Consider the following 20,543-nt stretch of genomic DNA (forward strand, 5'->3'; position numbering starts at 1 on the left):
TACGAGTAACAATTAGGTTTGGAATTGTCCAGAATGGATTCACTCCTCTCTACATGGCAGCCCAGGAGAATCACATGGATGTGGTTCGCTACTTGCTTGAGAATGGAGGCAACCAGAGCATTGCAACAGAAGTGAGTAATCTGAGGTTCCTCCTTTTGCCAAATGTTAAAACCACCATCACTTTTTGTGGATATTTTATTAATCATATTCCTTGTAAGTATTGGGCATATATACGTGGTAAGTAACCATCAAATTTTTTTCTCTGTCTTCCCTCATTTAGGATGGTTTTACACCCCTGGCAATTGCCCTCCAGCAGGGACACAACCAGGTGGTCTCCATCTTACTGGAAAACGATACCAAAGGCAAAGTTCGCCTGCCCGCCTTGCACATTGCCGCACGCAAGGATGATACCAAATCAGCCGCCCTGCTACTTCAGAATGATCACAATGCCGATGTCCAGTCGAAGGTATGGCCGTTGTTCATTGTGATAACTTAGGCTTGGCATGTGTGAAAGTATAGTAGCTCATGTGGTACTTGGTGCTTTTGTCAGTGTTTTATATGGAGGGTAGATAGAGCTAAATAAAATATGCAGAGCTATTATGTTGAAAGGAGCTGTTTGAGACGTTCCTGGTTTTACATCTGGTAGCCAGTAGGGGAATCATGGACCATTGTGAGGTAGTGCTAGCAGCTTTAGCTCACTAACAGTAGGAGTTCACCACATAAGTGATAACTATTTTCCTTCATCTATCAAACTGTGGTCGGTATCTGGATAAGCTCTGCTGATGGTCAATAATCTTATCGTTCTGTTGTCTTAAAAAAAGCTCTTCAGCATCAAATTCAATCAATCACTTTATTTTGGTAAATTGTCCACACTAAACACAGGACACAAAAAACAAAACAACAATAAACAAACCCATAATTGACCAAGAAAGGAATAGGCTGAAGCCAAGCGTCAAGTCAAGCTTATTCTTGCCTACCCTATTTTATACCCAACAACCTATCAAGGTATCTTCGCAATACATATATAAGATGTTATCATTTTACATTTTAGAGCTCTTTTAAAGCTCACCAAGAAAGGACATAACTTAAAATCATCATTCAATTCATTCCACAGTTTCACACCAATAACTGAAACGCATCTAGACTTTATCTGGCTCTTCTGTTTTGAACATTGAAATATAAACAAACCTCGCAAATTATATTTATTCTCTCTCAATTTAAATAATTTCTGAATACCAGAAGGAAGACTTTTGTTCAATGCTTTATACATTATTTCTAGTATTTTTATATAAACAATATCTTGTTAATATTGTTAATATATTACTTTGAAAGAAGAGTTTATCAGTTGGTTCACAGTATCCCGCCTTATTAATAAGCCTTATAGTTTTTTTTTGCAACTTAACTAATACATCAGTGTTTGTTTTACTTGTATTTCCCCAGATTTCTGAGCAATAAGACAAATAAGGCATAACCAAAGAGGAAAATATAGTATGCAGGCCTTTAACACAGTGTTTCTCAACCTTTTTTGGGCCAGCGCCCCCCCAGCCTTTATCCAGGTCCCTCACCGCCCCCACCAAAGAATTTGTAGGCTACTTTGCACTGATCATTATTTTATTATTAATATTACTATCACTATTATAGATGTTTTGATTTTTTATGCTTGTTTCTGTTTTTATCATCAAAAATAATTTCCCAGAGAACAAAAAGTCATGGGAATAGAAATTATTTTCACAGGCGTTTAAGAAAAATGCAATGAACATTCAAGTTTAAACAACGGAAACAATTTCTGCATTCTAATTATTGAAATTTAAAAGTGCTGTGTTGTTCAATCACCCCGTTTCATACCGGACCACTTACAGCTCCGTGTTAACGCTATAAAATGAACGCTCTCTATCGTGGTATCACCCATGGAGGGATTTCTTTATTTAAATGGGTTCATTTTTCAGAGGGATACAAAGTGAGGGTATCGTGATTTTAGCTACCAGTAGCAGGAGAACGGAGCTGCGCCAAGAAGCTAACAGAAGCTAACAAACACTGAATAGAAGAAGAGCTGCCATCGATACAGTTGCAGCCAAGCATGATTTAATGTTACACAATACAGTTTTACCAAGTTGCTCAAAGTCTAAACTGGTATTGTTGTGCATTTAAGGTGTAAAGTTTACCTTCGACCAAACGCCCCCCAAAGGCATCCCAGCGCCCCCCTTTTGCAAAAATGTCCGCCAGCGCCCCCTGCCGTTCTCTGAACGCCCCCTGGGGGGCGGTACCGTCCACGTTGAGAACCGCTACTTTAACATTTACTAGATCTATAAATCTTTGTTATACTGAAGATTTGATTAACTTTTGTGGGTGCATCATAGCTGAATAGTGATGATAATCCCCATGTTTTCCTTCTTACCCACAGTGATGCTGCAGAAATGACCCTTTATAGGGGCTTGATAGTTTCGTTAAAACTGTAAAAGATCACCCAAATTTTCTACTAGGGCTTAACTAGGTCTAACCCAGTTTTGTTTGGGATCACAGTAATGAGATTACTTGTACCTACAGTGATCATTATCTGCAGTCTTCATCATATATAGTTGTAGCCAGAGGGAAATGGGTATTATGCTATAGTTTGTTTGATTTTTTTGTATGAATGTAATCTCTCATCTTAAAAAATTATTTTCATAAGAACGTAAATATGACTGCAAAAGCAAGCCTGTCTATCTTGTCCTTCCACAACTCTACCAACTGAGCTGGTTACGTCTCGTGTCAGTGTGTACTTCCATCAGTGAAGCTGACATTGCAGACACAGATTCATATTTGATTTGCTCGTCATCCCTGGATGGATCATTCAGCATGCTAAAAACATGAACAAATTAAGTTTCATTTGTAGGTTTAGCATTATGCAATTCTAAAATTATTATTAAAAAGGTGTAACTACCAACAACATTAAAACCAAGTGAAACAAACAAAAATAGGTTTTAGAGTTCCTGAGTTGAGAATTAGCTTTACCGAGAGCAACAGCAGCAGGGTTGGTTATAATGCTAACATCATCCCCTACTTCACACCAACTCACAAACTCCACTCAGTGGCAAACTCTTGGCACCTTTCAGAGATACTTCAACTTTCCACAGCATATTATTGCCTTCCATTTCACATAATGAGGTTTGCACAACTCATACAGATCCTGACTTAAAGGTGTTTTTGAAAAAGTACACTCATCTCTAATGGGGTCATACAAGGGAACCTTTAAAGTGTCACTCAAGACGCACAATCAGCTCTGTTTGCACCTATTAGTTGCAAATAAGATCTTTGCTACATGAGTTGGTACTCACATGACTGCAGACCATCCAAGAGGGAAAACAACTTTGATCTAAAAAGTTCTTGTTTCTTACAACTGCAATGTGTTTGAGCAGCATTCATTAAGCCATTAGAACTTAAATGAAACCACAGGATGTAATCAGACTGAAGATATTTAGTAATCATTGTTTCTTGTCGTTGCAAACACATTTCTTTTTCCTTTCATATCAGTTCAACCCAGGCCAAACGTGAACTGATTGATTCTTTCTGTTATGACAAAGTGTTGAATCATAAACAGAATGTATTTGAAATTAGCATATTATCCAGATACTAATCACAGCATGTTTAAATAGTATAACCAAGGTTTCTATACTTAGTTAATTCCAGCACCTCTAATTTGTTGTGATGTAGTTTTTGACACAAATCTGCTTAAATGTGTGTAGCGTCTGGTTTCCCATCAGCCTCTATGCATCTCTTTCTCCGTTTCTGTCACTCAGTGTCGCTGTGCCTGCCACGTCACTCCTGGTCCTGCCACTAACCGGGTCTCTCCTTCTTTTCCTTTTTCTCTCTTTAAATGCTCCCTTTCACACACTTCCCCTCATCACCTCTTCCTCCCTTTCCTCGCTGCACCGATGTCTAAATGTAGCAATGTCCAGTGCATGGAGTGTGCCACTGTCTGCAGGTTGTATCTAAGGCTGCATGCTAACAGCTGGGGACAAATAATCCTAACGAATGTTTTGGACCATCAGCTAGGGGTGGAGGGGTTAGGAAGACAACCTGAAGTTGATGGGGCTTTACTTACCAGTTAATGGAACAAGAATGTCATATTTTTTTAGTTGGGACTTTTTTTGTGGTTTGAAGTCACGTGGCTAGAAGAGGGTTTATATCAGTACCCACATGTCCATTCAGTCTTTCTACATTGAAGCACCTCATAAATTCCTGCTGAAAAACAAGTTCTTTACATTACAGTTATTGACAGTAATCATAAAAAAATTGCTCTATTTACTTCAGTTACCAAAAAAATCCTAAGATAATTCATTTATTTTGTTTGAAAAAACAAATTTAACAATTAGTTACTAAAGCTAAAAATAAAAAACAAACTAAAAACAAATTAAAACAAAAAAAATTATTAAATTAAAAACTGTCTAATTTGTAAATACGTATTTCTTCTTTATTATTTGTTCTCATAGCCTCTTTGAAATATTGACCACAGCTTAGAAAACAGTCTGAAAGGAAATCAATGTGATGTTTCCTTTAAGTGGGTTGAAAAATCTACTGTTTTCTACTTTGTTTCAGTATTTATTTTAGCCCAAATTCAAAGAAATGAGAACATGTAAAACAAATAATATGCATGTATTAAAAAACCTGTTCTGAAAAAAGTTTACAAAAAACAAAGTTTCATCTTACAGTTTGAAATCAATCCTACATTTATAGTTTTAATCTACAAAGATTAAAACTATAAATGTGTTACTTCTCATCTTGAAGTTGTAGAATCTTTTTATCCAAAGCCAGTGCAGTAACCAGAGTGATACCAGCCAGCCAGGTTGCTTATTTAGCAACTCAACACTAATTGTAGATGCTTTTCTATCACATCCTGTCAGTGTTGCGTTTTAGTAATAATACTTCATAAAGCCAGTTATTTCCCAGAATTTATCATTTACTTTAGTGAACGTTCTTTCCTGTAACAGAGAATTCACAGGATAGAATAGAATAGAAATAGCTTTTATTCTATTTTAGATGGCAAATTCAGGTATAACAGCAGCAAAGATATGGGCAAGTCGAATCATGTAGGTTTCACAAAAAGATTGACAAATAGATAGGGGTGATTCTTTTTATGCGGCAACATTTCGGCCTCAGGATTTTTGAAAAAAAAAGTATTAATGTTTTAAGTTTAAATATTTTGTTACAACACTGACATGGTAACAATAAGAAATGAATAATGTGCAAGCTCAGGATTGGATAAATTAATAATTACATGTGTTTTTTTTCACCATTGTCTCTGAATGTGTTCCACCTGTTATGAACATTTACATATAGACCACAAATAGTTAAACATTTAAATTTTGAAAAATAATGACTTTTTCTTAAAAAGGGACACACTCTTATATAATATGTTTTATTCTTGAAATTGTAACACATCATGAAGTTACGAATCATTTATGACTGTATTGTAAAGAAAAAACTGTATTTTTTAACTCATTATTACTGACAGCATTGAAAACATTGGTAATTTTAAAAACGTATACCAATACGTCTTCAATTGGTCTTCAACTCCCAACATGGCACAGAAAAATTCACAGTACTTAATGTTTCTGTAACAATATTTAATAAAAACATGTGTGGAATGGAACATAACAGGGTGGAAAATCAAAGTCTTTGATTCTAAAATCTGATGATTTTCATTATTAGTTGCAGGATTGGCTCTTTCAAGTCAAAGTACAGGTGGAGTGTTTGTCCTGGTTCTATTTGGGAAAACAGGTGATATCCCTGTAGTGGATTTTCTCAGGACAGGAACTCATTGTTCCCCTCAGGAGTCAATGGGGGCAACTAGTGAAATGAAAACAGACAAATGGCAAAGACATCTGATAAAACCTTGACTTAAAATTATTACTTTTCACCCTAAGTTCTACCTTATTTGGTTCATGAACATAACAGGGTGGAACTTTCTAACTAATCTACCTGAAGCTCTTCATGTGGTCAACATTTAGCTAGTTAACCTTCAACAGAATAACAAAACTTTAATGACTAAATCTAATATTAGGTTTTTTAAATTCTACTGAATAAACATTTTCCACAATCTTTCCTAACAGGGTGGAACTTTAAGCTTTACAAGTTTAACATATTTGAGATAATAAAAAGTACAGAGATGGTGACAGTTGAAGCTACTTTGTTTTCCATGGTTGAATTTACTTCAAAACTAATTTATGTCACTTACATTAAATGATTTTTATGGAATTTTAGACTTTTTGAAGGCAGAAATGAAACATCATAACAAGGGTTGAAAGTTAGTACTGGGCAGTGGTGGAGAAAGTACTCAAAAAATGTACTTAAGTAAAAGTACAAATACACAGACAAAAATTTACTCAAGTAAAAGTCAAAGTACCATATTAACATTTTACTTAAGTAAAAGTAAAAAAGTACTGGTTTTTAAAAATACTTAAGTATTAAAAGTAAAAATACTTGCTGAATGCATTACCTAATCACTAATATCATTAAGTGTCCCGATCATATGATCATATGCCACTGAACCCAAGACCAAATCAAAACCAGCACCCCGTGCTACATGACAATAACATTTAGTGCACCTATCAAAACTGCTTCTCAAATTGATCTGAAAGATTCACTTTCCCATAAAAACACCTAGATATGAAATACTTAGAGCTGAAATAAATGTAACCAGTATCAATTCAAACTCTTCTTCATTCTGTTTTGCTTTCATCTCTGTGCCACAATACACAGAGGTCTCCTGCCATCCCTAAAAAAATAACACCCTGGGCGGTTGCCCATATTGCCAATGTCAGAAATAATAATTGTCTGCACCATTAAACATAGCAATTAACAACGCTCAACTATGAACACTGTCCAAGACCCAATAAGCAACAAGTAACCAAGCAGGAGGAGCACCGTGACTGTTCTCATCCTCCCTCCTGCTGCAACGTCTGCCACCATGACAGGTGACGAAAACAGAGCAAAAAGACAAAAAGAGCAACGAGACTTGGATGTAACGAGTAACGGACAGTTTTGTAGAAATGTAGTGAAGTAGAAAGTACAGATACTTACTGTAAAATGTAGTGGAGTAAAAGTAGAAAGTATCCATTATTAAATCTACTTAAGTAAAGTACAGATACACGAAAATTGTACTTAAGTACAGTAACGAAGTACTTGTACTTCGTTACTTCCCACCACTGGTACTGGGGCATGTATAATATGAAGAAAATATCAAATGAGAAAATAGTTTCAGTAGATTCAATTGCATATTAAAATAAGGTTTAGTCCAGTCAATCAATTTATTGAAGAAAAACATAAATATATATATATATATATATTATAGTTTAAATGTCATGAGGAAGTCTATTACGCTGCACTGGGGACACATGAAAGTGAACATGTCAGTCACCAAAAAGGTGTGTAAAGAACAAAATAATATTTAAAAGGCATTTCATTTATATTTGAATAATGGCAAACATCTAAATATATAATTCAAATACTTTGTTGTAAATATTTTGCACATTTTACAAAAATAATTGTAAGCAAAACATGGGGACATGGAATGTTGCCGCAAAAAAAGAATCACCCATTATAGACAAATAGTAAGTACAATAAAGTAAAGTGAGGACAAGTTTACATCATAAAAAATAACATATTGACCCTTTGCATCTACGTCACTTAATTATTCAAGGCGCCATGATGTACGCATTGGAAGTGAGAGATGGGAGTATTGAACAGAGCAATTAAACTTGTTTTTCCAAGTTGTTTTTGCCAGTTTATTCATGGCTTCTTCTAGTTCAAGTCAAGCTAATTTGTCTGTAAACATAACACACCTACTAGGGGCTTGTAGACGGCAATATTTACAAAAGTTGAAAATAGCTAGCTTAGAAATTGACCCATGCCTCCTCACTCCTGACGTGTTGATCAAATTACTGACTTTGCCTGAATTCATACCACATGATTTAGAGTGAGAACAGAAAGTATTCAACCCCCTTTAATTTTTCTACTTTTTGTTTCATTGCAGCTGTTTGCTAAAATCAAAAAAGTTCATATTATTTCTCATGTATCCGATCTTGACAGAAAAAAAAAATTAATTAAAAAAGAAAAAGTGAAATATCACATGGTCATAAGTATTCAGACCCTTTGCTGTGACACTCATATTTAACTCTTGCTGTCCATTTGTTCTGATCCTCCTTGAGATGGTTCTACTCCTTCATTGGAGTCTAGCTGTGTTTAATTAATCTGAATGGACTTGATTAGGAAAAGCACACACCTGTCTATATAAGACCTCACAGCTCACAGTGCAGGTCAGAGCAAATGAGAATCATGAGGTGGAAGGAACTGCCCAAGGAGCTTAGAGACAGAATTGTGGAAAGGCACAGATCAGGCCAAGGTTACAAAAGAAGTTTTGCAGTACTCAAGGTTCCTAAGAGTCCAGTGGCCTCCATAATCCTTGAATGGAAGAAGTTTGGGACGAGCAGATCTCTTCTTTAACCTGGCTGTCTAGCTAAATGGAGCAATCGCAGGAGAAGAGCGTTGGTGAGAGAGATAAAGAAGAGCCCAAAGATCACTACTGAGCTCCAGAGATGCAGTGGAGAAATGGGCAACAATCACTGCAGCTGCCAGTTGGGGCCTTCTGGCAGAGTGGCCCGACAGAAGCCTCTCCTCAGTGCAGACACTTTGGCATAAAGTTTGCCAAAAAACACATGAAAGACTCCCAGACTATGAGAAATAAGATTTTCTGGTCTGATGAGACCAAGATTGAACTTTTTGGTGTTCATTTTAAGCGGTATGTGTGGAGGAAACCAGGCACTGCTCATCACCTGCCCAATACAATCCCAACAGCAAAACTATGGGGGTGTTTTTCAGCTGCAGGGACAAGATGGCTGGTTACAGTTGAAGCAAAGATGCATGTGGCCAAGTACAGAGATAACCTGGAAGAAAACCTCTTCCAGGGAGCACGGGACCTCAGATGGGTCGAAGGTTCACTTTCCAACAAGACAATGACCCGAAGCACACAGCTAAAATAACAAAGGAGTGGCTTCGGAACAACTCTGTGAACATTCTTGACTGGCCCAGAGAGAGCCCCGACCTAAACCCAATTAAGCATCTCTGGAGAGACCTGAAAATGGCTTCACCAACGTTCACCATCCAACCTGACAGAACTGGAGAAGATCTGAAGAAAGAATGGCAGAGGATCCCCAAATCCAGGTGTGAAAAAGGGCGCTTCTAATCAACACTGAGCAAAGGGTCTGAATACTTAAGACCATGTGATATTTCAGTTTTTCTTTTTTATCAAATTTGCAAAAATGTCTACATTTTTGTTTTTTCTGTCAAGATATGAATTTTTTGGATTTTAGCAAATGGTTGCAATGAAACAGAGTGAAAATTTTAAAGGGATCTGAATACTTTTCATACTGACTGTATGTCATAAATGGCCTTTTCCCTTACACCATAGCAGCCTTAAAAACGTACAAAAGACTAGATGCTAACCTTTTTTTTTTTTTTTTGACGGTGCGGCATTGTCTCCATATTATTAAATGTTAGACGCATACCTTCTCCAAAAAGCAATATATGGTATCTTTCTAATCATACTCATTTTTAAAGTATATGAACGTTTGTTTTCTCATATTGTAAAACGTACTTGTTGCAAATCTGCGATTACACCGAGTCCTTAAGACTGACAGCTCCTATCCATTAACATGTCATTCCTCATTCAAAGTTATGCAATAAAATCACAAGATTGGTTTGCATCCTTGTCTCTGTGCAGCAAACTGCACAGGATCCTTTGACCATTTTTAAAGTGAAATCAACAAAAAGCGATATTAAATTACAGATGTGTGTTTTTCATGAGTGCATGGGCTGTTTTGACGTCTATCATGGCGCAGTGGCCAGAGTTCTGAAGAGCCTAACATCGCGTGCAAAAGGTCAATAGGTTAAATATTCCAGGAACTAGGGTATAATGAGTTGACCTCTAACCTGGTAGGAACTGCTGGATAGACAATCTTCACCCGCTTTAATATAAGAGCATAAATATAAAGAAGTAAAAAATTCTTAACAGTCGATAAGCAACACAAATGTCTAACTTTATTCAGCTGAAAGCTTGCAAAACAGCTAAGTAAATTAGTGCTTTCAAATTTATTCATAAAAATTAATTTAGGGGAAGTTAAGTGCACTAAATCTTTTCAAAGTTAACAAAAATGCTCAACAAAAAATTTGCGTTGCTAATAGCGCATTAGCAAAGAGTACCTAACTCTGGACTGCCTTGGTCCTTGAAGGTACACTGCAAGTTTGAGGAAAATCATCTTTGAGAAGTGGAAACGCAACCTGTAATTTTACATAGTTAATATGTTATATTAATATTCTTTATCATATTATATCATTCTATATTTAACTATTTGTAGCATTTTAATGTAGTACTAAAGTCTTTTCACTATAATATATGTTGACTTAAATAATCTCAATCAATTTGAAAGACAAACCACAGGATGCATCTGAGACAGGGAATAAAATAAGCCACTCTAGCCACGTCACTGCCCAGATTAGAACATGGCTGCACAGCCTCCTCTCCTGTGCATGGACTATAGTGGAGTTATGTGTAAAACAAAGCTAACTGAACTGGTCTTTCCCTCCCTCATTCCCTCTGCAACAGATGATGGTCAATAGGACTACTGAGGTATACACATCCCCCTTTAATTCACACAGATTTGTTTCTTTATCATCCCTTTTTCTTTCTGTCCACCACCGTACCTTGTCATCGTAACCATCGTTTGGGTCATTTTATACTTTCTCTGTTTCAGTTGATTTGGTACAGTTTATTCAGATTCCACCCCGTATGGCTGACAGGAATGGCTGAAGTTGCTGTCCCCTGCACAGTCCAAATTTCATTACGTTGCATTAATATCACTGAATCTTTATTTTCCTTTATTATGTTTATTCCCCTGAGAAATTCATTTTCCATCTGGAATCCTCAGTGCATTTTTAAGTATCATAAGCATCTCTGAGTAGCATAATGAATTGAAATGAATGCACTTTCCTTCTGTGATGTCCTAATTTGATGCATATTGTGCCGATGCCTTCCTGAGAAAGCTGTGTGTTAGTCTGTTATATAAAGTAATAATGTCTGTTTCTGTTGGTGTTGCATGGTCTCCCTCGTCGCACTATTAACTAGTTGCTGAAGTTAAAATAGAAGCAATGTACTGACGCATGACTGATATAATATTACACAATGACCAAGGCTGCCAAAACGAATCTGAAATATCTTAAATTCAAACTTTATTTCCCAGCAGGGTTTGGTGAAAGACCATTTTAACTTGAGGTTAAAATGAAGAGTGAAGGGTCAGTTTCCCCTTCAAAGAATGAGAGTTTGTTCCAATAACTAGAGAAAGATTAATCTTTGTCTTTATTTTTATTCAAAGGCAAAAGCGTTTGAAGACCCATCTCACTGAACACAGTAGGAGAGTCCCGAACAACAAAGATCACATGATTATATAGTCACAGCAAAAAAGAACACACCCAAAGTCTGAACTTATCTCCATTGCTAGGTGGACAACAGATCTTTATCCACTGTCATACAACTACCCTTCACCTCATTGGTAAGGACGACTTTTAGTTAAGACTTTTTGTTGGAAACCCACACCCTACATGTATGACAGAAAATGAGAGCTGACAAGGATTCCAACCCCAACTTCTAGTTCTTTATCAGTCACTCATAGTTAATGTAATTTTATTTATATAGCACATTTTCAGCAACAAGGCAATACAAAGTGCTTTACAGGAATTAAAAGGAAATACAAACAAAATAACAAACCAAAGGAAAGAGCAAAATAAATAAAGAAAAAAAATAAAAAGAAAAAGAATCTAATGTTGATCTAAAATAAGTAAACTAAGTGCTCATGTTCAGAGTTGCTAAGTATCCTCTGGTCTAATTCCATTTCTGTGTTGGAAGAACAGGAGTTTAAAAAGTAGTCTCGATCCAAAAGTGTCTCTGGGCTTCTGGTCTCTGCATCTAAATAGTGAGAACTCTACAGTTTCTGAAAAAATAAGCTAAAGAGTGACTAATCTAATTAATTTTGGGTTAAAAGTGAGTATTCCACCGTTTCTAAATAACTGATAATAATCTAAAGATGAATAGCTAAATTCTAAGCTTGTTCTAAGTCCCTTTCAGGGTTAAAAGTGAGTAGAAACAGTTTCTAACAAGTAGTAGTATAAAAAGTAACTAAATAGTGACTGTTCCTGTATTTCTGGATTCTAAGTTTGTTGTAATTCTAATTCTAATTCCTTTTCTGGGCTGTAGCAGTATGAGTCTCTGCATAAAAGTTATCTAGGAAGTATAATGTTGATCTAAATCATGCGTACTCCACAATTTCTGATATTACTAATAAACTAAAATAATCTAAAATAATCCTTTTCTGGGTTAAAAGTGAGTACTCCACAGTTTCTAACAAAATAAAAAATAAAGAGAAAAGGACACATTAGGGCAAATGGCAGCATTCAGACAAAACAAAGGGCAAAACAAAGCATGAGTGAAGGCGGTGACATCACAGAGCCATGAAACCACGTTGCTCGGCCTCCTGGCAGAAGTCTGATAGAGGTGTTGTTATCAAGGCATGATGTCCTTGGGAGCGATCAGCTCCACAGCTCCATGGATACAGGGGAGGGTGAGACGGGAAAGAGCGTTGTGTTTACATATCTTCAAGGAGATTGGAATTATGCAGCCCTTCCAAGGCCACACAGGGAAAGCCAATTCAGAAGCAGACTGTCTTAGGTTGGGAAGATTATAAATTTCAATCTTCCCTAAAGTCTCTCTGATACATCACAGTTCCCAATTATCCAAATTAGTTTGGTCGTTCCACTGAACCAAAACTAGCAACTTCTCCAAGATCGATTCCAACTCGTTAGTGAGTTTTAGATTCCTCAGCTGGGCTGTGAGTCTCAGCAAGACTCGCATCCAACTTTCGTCTCTGTCCACCAACAGTCTGAGTGTTCGCTTGTTCGGCCAAGTCCGTCATAAATTTGTCAATAATCCAGGAATCCACAAGCTCCAAACAGCAGAAATCCTGTTATGAATAATCCAGGGTAAATCCCACCGGGTGTGTCCCTGCAGGACAAGAGGGCTCTCTTGTGCCCAGACTTCTCGTCAAGAAAATTTGATCAATTGCTTTGAGAGACTGGTTGACCAGATTAATAATTTGTTGATTTGGAGGATGTGCAAAGAAAGGCTCCAAAAATATAGAAAAAGACAGGACAAAAACAGAGCAGGCAATGGAGCAGGGAGGGAGCAGAGGGAAAAAGCGTCCGCCTTCATCGAGAGCAAGAGAGAAAGTATTCAGGCTCTCTCTCAGTTACAGGCTCTCTCGCACTTACACAGTAACAAACATTAAAGAAAAACATTTATATACACAAAACACTATTTATCCTTACTGAGATAAAATTAAAATGAAATAGGGGGTGCTGTGGTGGTCCAGGGGCAAAGCACGACCCACGTATTGAGGCCTTATTTGTCGTGGCGGTGGTTGCGGGTTTATTCCCGGCCTGGCAGCATTTGCCGCATGTTTTGTCCCTCTCATTACCCTGTTTCCTGTCAATCTACTTTCAAATAAAGACCACTAGAGCCAACAAAACCTTAAAAAAGAAAGAAAATTACCTAAAAGAGTTAAAATCAAATTTTTTATTACACTTAAGTTCATCCACACAACAATGAACTTTGTGTTTCATTCAGTATTTCAAAACACCAAATACTACCCATAAGCCATCAGAGTTCCCAGGCAGCAACAGACCAGCTGTCACTTGAAGGCAATTTTCAGCTAGCAGAAGTCATTAACGTGACTTTTTAGTTTATGTACAGCTAAACAAAATCTATAAAGTTATTTGTAATACTTAAATTGCACAACATGAATTCATTTGCTTTTATGGGTTGCAATAATTGATTTTTTTAGGACATTGGTTTATATATGACAGTAGGGATTGGCCAGCAATTTATTAAACCACTTTTTTATTGGTCACCAAAATTATTTTTAAGATGTGAAAGGCGAAAACGTGAGTTCATCAAGTATGAGGCTACTTTCAGCGCAGCAGAGCACTTAATGGCTAGTTTTTAGCTTTTGCATTTGACTGAAACATCACAATGAGTGAGTTGCATACTCATTCAAGGAGTTTTTTTCATTGTCATACCACCTTGCTTGTTTGTGGTACGAAATACGGATTTGTGGTACAAAATGTGGACTTTTATGATATATAATTAAATTTAATTTAAATTTATGACCACCCCACTCTGCCTGATGGTGTAGTCTTGCAAATGCCATCCATCCATCCATCCATTTTCTTGCACCCTTGTCCCTTAATGGGGTCGGGAGGGTTGCTGGTGCCTATCTCCAGCTAACGTTTCGGGCGAGAGGGGGGGTTCACCCTGGACAGGTCGCCAGTCTGTTGTAGGGCAACACGTCTTGCAAATGTTCTATTGAAAAAGTGAAAAAATTATCACTGCTTTCCATATTTTCTGCCAAATTTTGAGCAGAGAAACAAAAAACAAGCAGTAGCCAGGAACTGTTTCAATCAAGTATTTTTTTAGGTAGTTTCTAGTTCATAAAAACTTGACTTTGGTTGTTCATTATATAATTACAACACACTTAGATTTATTAAGTTAAACATAAATAAATTATGCAAATAGCTGCCTTATTCTAAGGCCAACCTTAGTTGGTGGTTTCCATGGTAACAGTAGGACTTTAGCATTCTTTAGGTTCCAGTGGAAGACATTCTGGGTAATCTGTGATCAACATGTCCCACTTTCTTTGTGTTGATGCTCTGGAAAGTACAACAGAGTTAAAGTCCTGTCAGCATTTTGCTATTCTCATTATCTCTCACAAACTACAGTCTGCTGATTTTTTCATCTGGAGGTATTCTAATCTCGCTGTTTGTTCTTTTGTTATTTTTTTTTTGTGTTCAGATGAGTACATTTTAGGATATAGGCCTAACCCCAGCCATCATCATCAAGTTTAAAGCATAATAACAAGAGATTGGCTTTAAAGGTACAGTATTACAGTACAGTATCATTGAGGCAAAAGTGTAAAAATGTAGTCCATTAAACAGGATATAAAACTACTCTTTGTTCTGCATCACTGCAGTCTGGAAACTAGAAAAGACCCTGTTCTTTTTCACAGATTAATGTACAGCAACATTCAAAACTCAACCCTGTTGTTATATTGGCAGCCCTGGTCATTCACATTTAAAAGATTACTGATAGAACCTCTTTTAAAAAAAATACTTTTTACTTATTATTTTCTACTTTTTAAAGAGAATTAGAAAATAACATCGGCTGTTATTGTTTTCTGAATAGGAGACATGTGACACTTAATGTGAATAAAGCATTTACACTTAAATGGATCCACAATTAGTTGAACATGTTGGCCTAAATATGTTACAATTTTGCTATTAGCTAAAAAATGCTATTTATGATGTGTCAAAACTCACAATTACCTGAAAATATTTATGATTTTCATTATATTTTCACCCATAGAGATCACCATTTTTCATCTGTGCCATGCATGGTGGGCTGGTGACCTGGTTTGGTCTGTTCTGTACTGGAATGTACAGAGTAAACGCAGGAAAGCTGTCTTTACTGTAATTATTTTTATCACTATATTTATGATTGGTGTAAATTAAAATTCACACCGTCGCTGTTGGCTGTAATTAAAATAGACAAAAAATAGTGAGGTGAGTCTGGACTGCTTCCCACATGAAAAAAAAGAAGAGCACAATGGGAAAGAGCTGAGCACAACTTCCGAAGGACTCGCATTTGTGCTCTCAACATTTCTCTCCAGAAAAGTTTAAATCATTTGTACAAGCAAAATTCATGAAAGATTTAACAGGTGGTTGTTACCCTTGCAACCAAAAACATATGTCGTGCTGACAGTTTTCATCCACAAAATGTCTAAACTCTGGCACCGGCTAGCAAGACAAAAATACTGGGAGAAACATCAGAAACAGGCAGCACTGGAAGCTCCTTTAAACAATAAAGAAGCTAATGCCACTGCCACCAGTACCGAATGTGAAATCACAGACCCAACACCGAACCAAAGACCAGAGCCTAAACAGATGTTACAAGACTGAAGACTGGATCCAACACAGAGCTACTTAGAACCACTTACTGGATCACACAGTCTGGACCAGAGATTCATGTAATTCATTGTTTCATTTATGAAGCTGAAGGCAGCAGCAGCATCACAAACACCAACTTTTCTGGCTAACTCTTTCCTCTTCAACTGTTTAGTCCTCCTCATCTTCACTGTGATTTCTACATTCCCATCAATTTCAATGCGCTCTGGTTCAAATTGAAAAGGCTTAACAATGTTACTTGTTGCTGTTTTGACTGGATGGAGTTAGCAAAATTTGAGCTAGCGTATGTCATTTACCCAGAATGCATTGCAGCATAAACACCATGGCAACATCCGTGTGACAATATTTTATAAAAATTTATAACAAACAGTCTACAGTATTATTACTGTATTGATTTAACATCTAAAATACTTGTTTTTCAAATTAAGTCTATTGTTGCAACTAATCGTGGATTCCTTTAAAACCTGATGTTTACATACACTGCGTACAACACCACCATTTTTTCCACAATAAATTTTTCCTGAAATCGTATCTATTTGTTAAATGCCAGAAAAATAACAGCAATTTTAAATTCCTTTACATTTGGCTAAATGGTTAGAGTCACTGTCCAATTGGAAGACATTTGTATCCAACCTTTAAATGCCTGGCTGATATCTTCAGATGTTGCTTAACCCTTGTATGTAGAAATGGGGTCCAACGGACCCCACACGTAAAACGTGTATCATTTGCCATAGTCCTCTATGTTTGCCTCAGTCATCACACACACAAGGGTTAAGAATTTCCATATAATCTTCTTCTTCTATCTATCTTGTTCAATTTCTAACCCCTCCTGTTTTTTCTTCCAAATTTAACTTTTGCTGTAATGAAAAACACTTCAACAGGGCGCTGTGGTGGCGCAGGGACAAAGCACAACCCGTATATTGAGGCCTTGGTCCTCATGCCGGTGGTCGCAGGCTCGATTCCGGCCTGGTGACATTTGCCCCACGTCTTCCCCCTCTCATTGCCCTCTTTCCTGTCAAACTACTTTCAAATAAAGGCCACTAGAGCCAACAAAACCTTAAAAAAAGAAAAACACTTCAACTTTTGTTTTCAAGACATGTCTTGTGGTCTGATGAAACTAAAGGTTTGTCTGACTTTTTATGCTGCTTTTTGAGCAATGGCTTCTTCCTGTCTGAGTGACATTTCAGCTGAGGTTGCTACAGGTCTCTCTTAACAGCCTCATTAGCATTTTTACTACCTTTAGTTCTGGAGTTGATTTGTACATTTCCCACCAGAATCTGTTCATCTGTGGAACAGAACTCCTCTCCTTTCTGAAAGACCTTATGGTTGAACGTCCGTATGCTGTTTATTCTTGCATATATTTGTTTAAAACTGACTTTCTAATGAAATCGAATTTTGTGAAATGAAGCCTAGGCAGAAATTCAAACTGGAAATCTCTCTTCAGCCTCACCTGCATCATCCAGTCACTGCATCATGCGCTTCTACCACAGCCTATCAGCAACGGACCATTCCTCATTGTAACCAATCATCGAGCAAGTCTCCATTTATAAGGCCCTCCATCCGTGGCTCTCTCTACTCACCAGCTGAGCTTCAACCCAACTCCACTCTTGTTCTCCCGCCTCATTCAGGGTTTCATCCTCTCTTTGGCTTCCACCACCAGTGTCCCGACCTCGGGGGGGGAGGGAAGACGTCTCTGGTCCTCATCCTGAGCTGCTTATCAAGGCTTATTGCGGTTCACATTTACAAGAAGTCAACTGCTGGGATCAGAGCAGCAAAACTTTATTCTTGGCAAATAAAACTTTCTAACTGGAGATTTTTGGAGAGACTCACAAGTTAATTGAACTTGTGAGTCCATAAATAACATCATCATCCACGTTTGCATTAACAATTTAGAGGCACATAAGATTTCGGCCTTGAAGAATGTAATGACAATCTCTCGTTGTTCTGGAATTTATCAAATAGAAATGATGTTGGTAACCCTAATTGACAATAACATTTAAATGTATTCAGTGTATGTAAATACCCGGCTTCATTTATTTTGCCTAACAGCATTGCACTGAGGAGAGCATGATGCATCCACAGTTCTTTAATTTGCACCATTCTAAGCTTTTAACTGTGTAATGTTTGAAACCATCTTGTTAGTCACTGTTTTCTCCACACTCTTGTAAACAACTTTTTCACATTAAATCGGACCAACACTTACAGAACGGCAAGGTAAGGCAAGAATTTCACAACTCCTCCAACCTGCTCTGCAATCTCTAACTTTCCCCATGTATTTCTCATTGCTAGTTCTAATCACTCTATGATGTACTGTCAACATAGTGCACTGGTGTTAATGGGAACCATACATTTTGCTTTGTGCCATCTATTAAGTTTTATTATTAGCTGCTTTTAATTTTGACTAGATAATGTTTTTGTCCATCTTCATCTCAGTCTGGATGACAATCTGTTTAGCTTTTTGGAGGAGGAGGTTCTTCATTTCTATAATGTTCACCTTGCATGAAAAATGAGTTTGTCTTTCCAAATTATTTGTAGTTGTTATATGGGTGACTTGTATATATTTTTTGGGGGGTGTTCTCTTTTCCAGTTTACTTTTTGTTGATAACTGATGCTTGAAGTGACCACTGCATGCTGGGAAACCTGAAGCCACTCAGGGTCAATATTGCAGGACCTGAAGGTAGAAGTGATGTTTACTTTTGTTTTCCTTTTTGTCTTTTTCTATTCTTCATGTCTGTGTCCCAGAGTGGATTTACCCCACTGCACATTGCTGCCCACTATGGAAATGTCAATGTGGCCACTCTCCTACTCAACCGTGGAGCGGCTGTGGATTTCACAGCCAGGGTGAGATCTTATACCACCGAGTTTTTATGTGCACTGTAATTTTACACAAACAGTTTGGAACTTTAAAAATGATTTTAGTTTGGTGTCAATTCACATACTGTGCACCGCAAAAAGTCAAATTTCATTTCAATGGAGACAAGCAGGTCCAATTAATATGAAATTACATTGAAATATAATAAAATCCACACCAAGACAGCATGGTCATAGACATACTCGGATTAAGTTTACTTTATATACAATAAATACAGTTATATTTAACAAAAATGCTTTCGGTTTTAATAATAAAATGTGAACATTTTCAGCACCCTTAATCTTTCTGTCAGATTTTCCTTCTTAAACCTGTCCTCTCTTCTGCAGAATGGAATAACTCCTTTACATGTGGCGTCTAAACGTGGCAACACCAACATGGTTCGCCTATTACTGGATCGGTGCTCTCAGATCGATGCTAAAACACGGGTTGGTACCACAGACACAGAACCAAAGACAAAGTTGTTTCCTTCCTGACTGTATCACCAGTCAGGAAGCTCTTTAGATGAACATCCTTTCCTTACGGCTCTCCAGCTTCTCATGTTCATTCCTTCTCTCAGAATTCCAGGGAACTGCAATAACATTTTAGCAGTAGTAAACAAAATTTACTATTTAGAGCAGATGTGAAAAATGTTGGGGGTTTTTCAGTCTATCTGGACAGCAGTGGATTAAATGTTGAGTCTTAACCCAGCTGGTGTTTGGTTGGAGGCCGGATGGCTGGCGTCCAACCATGTTATTAGCTTTTTTTGGTTTGTAACATGTAGAAACATCATGCAGTCTCTGGCAGCACCTGAACTGAACCACCTGACAATTTTATAGCAGCTGTTTTAGGTTAAGTCATTATCCATAGTTGGACTGAGTTGATAATCCTAAGCTAACATCTCTGCAGCATTTTGCATGCTGATGTAACAGACCCAGTATCTGAGCCTGTCAAACAGATTAAATGTTTCTGTAAAACACAGGGAAATGATGAGAGAGGCAACTGTACAATTTATCAATGCCTGGCATCTGCCATATTGGAGAGGGACAGCCTTTGACCTCTCTAGGCTGTCTTACAGAGAGAGCACAGTCTAGCACAGCAGTGGAACTACAACTTAAAAAGTCATTCCCAAAGTTAAAGTACAGCAAAGTGACTTTTGCTGTACTTTTGTCTCTTTTAAACAAACAAAAATATGTGATGTCACACTGACACATTTCTGTCCAATGTGTGATGCAGGATGGTCTGACCCCCCTCCACTGTGCAGCTCGAAGTGGACATGAGACAGCTGTGGAGCTACTGCTGGAGAGAGGAGCCCCTTTACTGGCCAGGACCAAGGTGGGTCACACTGTATTTATGCTTATCTTTCAGGTCTGTTCTGATCACACAGAATCAAATATCAACCCAAACCTCTCCGAATAAAGTCTTTGGGATTTAATCAAAAATGATAAAAAGCCATGAAGCTGTTGTGGATCGGGAGAGCTTCTTCACTCCAACTGTGTTTCTGTCAACATTTTTGTAGGCACAAACAGCAAAATTCAAAATAACTTCCTCAATTGCACAAAAAAAAGTATATATGCATGGTCAAAGAGCATCT

At 37.3% G+C, this 20,543-nt stretch overlaps 1 protein-coding gene across 25 annotated transcripts in view; it reads left to right on the plus strand.

Annotated features, from left to right (window-relative positions):
- Positions 1–20,543, plus strand: part of ank2b (ankyrin 2b, neuronal) — a 215,531-nt gene that overhangs the window by 91,871 nt on the left and 103,117 nt on the right. For 20 of the 25 annotated variants that reach the window (XM_081599462.1, XM_081599464.1, XM_017310416.2 and 17 more), the window contains exons 5-10: positions 33–131; positions 281–466; positions 10,640–10,663; positions 18,844–18,942; positions 19,300–19,398; positions 20,186–20,284. In XM_081599462.1, coding sequence (XP_081455588.1) covers positions 33–131; positions 281–466; positions 10,640–10,663; positions 18,844–18,942; positions 19,300–19,398; positions 20,186–20,284 — 606 coding nt within the window. Of the gene's footprint in view, positions 1–32; positions 132–280; positions 467–10,639; positions 10,664–10,688; positions 18,316–18,843; positions 18,943–19,299; positions 19,399–20,185; positions 20,285–20,543 lie in introns of those variants that run through there. The other 5 variants (XM_008434869.3, XM_008434890.3, XM_081599478.1 and 2 more) reach the window with 2 other exon arrangements.

The sequence above is a fragment of the Poecilia reticulata genome, chromosome 18 (assembly GCF_904066995.2).
Source record: "Poecilia reticulata chromosome 18, P_reticulata-male-v2, whole genome shotgun sequence".
Taxonomy (NCBI): domain Eukaryota; kingdom Metazoa; phylum Chordata; class Actinopteri; order Cyprinodontiformes; family Poeciliidae; genus Poecilia; species Poecilia reticulata.